Raw genomic sequence first — 2,592 nt, 5'->3', positions numbered from 1 at the left:
ACTGTTCAACTGTTACCTCTGTATACATGTCTGCTCTCTTCTGACATCCCCTTTGCACTTCCTCTGGTCTGTCCCAAATCAGTATTCATGCATACTGAGGCTGATTACATTAACCAAATGATCACTTGTATTTGAGTTTATGTCTGCCTCCCATTTGGTTTTGGGAGGCCAACAACCACCTCGCCTTCATCAATTCACATCTCCAGCAAGTCTACCCCAGAGTACCCAAGTCAGCAACCAGGCATACTGAGGCACATTGGAAACAACAAAAGTTCTTTCCAAGTACAACATCTCTACTTTGTTCTTTTTTTTTAAACAAATACCTTCACTGGTTTGACGTCACTTTCACAGAGATTTTCACTGGGCATATTTGCAGCGGTCCTTCATTCTTATCTTGTTTCAAACAGGGAGAGAAGTACGGAAACACTCTCTCAGTAAATGTGTCTTTAAAAGTGTAAATGAGTGACATGTCACTGGAGTTGAAGAAGGACACCTCCCCCCTGTCATAGTCCAGCTGCACTCTGATGCTCTGGGGTTTCCTCTTCAGTGTGAGGTCAGTAACTCCAGATGCATAGTACTTATCACCATTCCTCAGCGTTAAGACCCAGAATCCTCTCTCTGGGCTGCATGTTATACTTCCCTTCCTACTGATGGACTCTTTCACCACTCCTATATCCCACTTATATTTATTCCCCACCTTCACCTCCCAGCTGTGTGTCCCTGAGGTAAACCCCTCAGATCCCAGCACACTCACAATGTAGCTAAACCTCTCTGGGTTGGCAGGATATTTCTGGTCTGTACCTGTGTGTCTCACAGTGGTCAGATCAGAGAGAGAGAGCCAGGGGGCTGCAGTGTTGGGGTCCAGCACCACAGGAGCTGAAATATCAAGAAGAAAGATATTTAAAAGGCTGTGAGAAGAGGCACATTTCAAACACTCTATTCAGATTAGGTCACATACATGAGACAGTGTATATCATTGTTATGGATTCGAATACACAGTAGTTAAAGTGATTTACGCTTTAAATACTATACCTGTTTGCATCATGAAAATGAATACATTAAGACATATCATAGCAAATTCAATGCACACAATTCACACAGCTGATAGTTCCTAATATGAATTAGGCCTTATAGGGAAGGGCTTGAAGGGAGAGCCAAGGGAGGGGTGGAAGGGGATGGCATGTTTTTTTAAATATTTTTAAATCTTTTCTCCAAACTTACAAACTACAGTTTTAATTTGGTTTTAAACAGTGCAATAATTCACTAATGTTAACTAATGCTTGCTTGTTTTCTGATATTAAATTGAGCAGTATAATGCAGCCCCAGGATCTTCCTAAACTTGAAGGGAACTGACACTGGGTGACTCTGTACTGTTCATCTTTCACACCATACAGCTCGGTTTTTGAGTTTGATGTTTTCATTAAATGTTCACAAATAATGTGATTTCGACTTTTGCCCCAGATACTCACTGTACTGCACCATCTCCAGCATCTTCTCCCAGACTCTGAACTTCAGGTTGCCCAGGTGTTTGGCCACATCTATCAGTGCCCCTGAGAGCAGCTCTGGATCCTGCAGTGTGCACTGGGCTCTGTAATGACAAGCAGGAGTCACTCAAGATTTAAATGGTAAATGGACTGCATTTATATATAGCGCCTTTATCCAAAGCGCTTTACAATTGATGCCTCTCATTCACCCATTCACACACACACACACGCCAACGGTGAAAGGCTGCCACGAAAGGTACCAATCAGCTCGTTGGGAGCAATTGGGGGTTAGGTGCCTTGCTCAGGGACATGTCGACACACCCAGAGCAGGGGATCAAACTGGCAACCCTCCGACTGCCAGACAACCGCTCTTACCTCCTGAGCTATGTTGCCCCAGATTTAGGGTTTGAAGAGACTTAAACAGACACTTGAAAATAGGTCAGTCTACATACCTTTCCTTGATGTTCTTGTAGCTCTGAAAAACACATAACAGCACAATTGTGATAAGATGTATACATGTATAAACGTACTCAGTAGAGAACATCATGAGAGACAAGTTATAATAAGTGAAAAACAAGAGTGTGACAAACACGCCTGCCACAGGCCACCAAAGTGGCTTTCCTTGGGGCCCTCCAGCACCGAGACACAGGGAGATGATGTTCCAACAGTCCAGATTTATTTTCATGAGGGTTTGGCAAGATGGTAACAGCCAAAGTGAGCAGATGTAACCCAGTCATGACCGAAGCTCCCTGGTGTGTGTGGGGATGGCAGATTTAACCTGTGTGCACCGATTACCTCACTACGCACAGGTGCAGCCACTCCTGTTCCTGGGTCCAATTAGCCTGGCCAATTATCTAATTCTTAACCAATTATCCAATTGGCCAGGTCTAATTAGCTTGACCCAGGGCAGGTGTGGCTGCTTAAACCAGCCATCCCCACACCACAAAGAGCAATGAAGGTACTGTAATGTACAGGTAACTGTCAAAATAAAGGAAACGCTTGAATAAATGAAGGATGCAAAGAATATTGAAAGCAGGAGCTTCCACACAGGTGTGACTCCTGAGATAATTAAGCAATGAACATCCCAGCATTCTCACAGTTGTGTATA

General features: G+C 43.8%; 1 protein-coding gene across 1 annotated transcript; it reads right to left on the bottom strand.

Annotated features, from left to right (window-relative positions):
- Positions 1–318: 318 nt before the first annotated feature.
- LOC135246282 (zinc-binding protein A33-like) lies at positions 319–2,585 on the bottom strand. The gene is made up of 3 exons (XM_064319771.1): positions 1,937–2,585; positions 1,470–1,588; positions 319–876 (listed from the first exon to the last, which is right to left on the bottom strand). The coding sequence occupies exons 1-3, from the start codon at positions 2,167–2,169 to the stop codon at positions 326–328; spliced, it is 903 nt and encodes a 300-aa protein (XP_064175841.1). The 5' UTR covers positions 2,170–2,585; the 3' UTR covers positions 319–325.
- Positions 2,586–2,592: the final 7 nt, after the last annotated feature.

Source organism: Anguilla rostrata, unplaced genomic scaffold, assembly GCF_018555375.3.
Source record: "Anguilla rostrata isolate EN2019 unplaced genomic scaffold, ASM1855537v3 scaf0136, whole genome shotgun sequence".
Taxonomy (NCBI): Eukaryota; Metazoa; Chordata; class Actinopteri; order Anguilliformes; family Anguillidae; genus Anguilla; species Anguilla rostrata.
Note: the sequence above shows the minus strand (reverse complement) of the source record. Positions and strands in the feature narration are given on the sequence as shown.

Coding starts and splice junctions, on each gene's coding strand:
- LOC135246282 (XM_064319771.1), bottom strand. CDS start 2,169: ATGAAAATAAATCTGGACTGTTGGAACATCATCTCCCTGTGTCTCGGT. Junction 1,589..1,936: donor TACAAGAACATCAAGGAAAG/GTATGTAGACTG, acceptor TTGTCATTACAG/AGCCCAGTGCACACTGCAGG. Junction 877..1,469: donor GCTGGAGATGGTGCAGTACA/GTGAGTATCTGG, acceptor TTGATATTTCAG/CTCCTGTGGTGCTGGACCCC.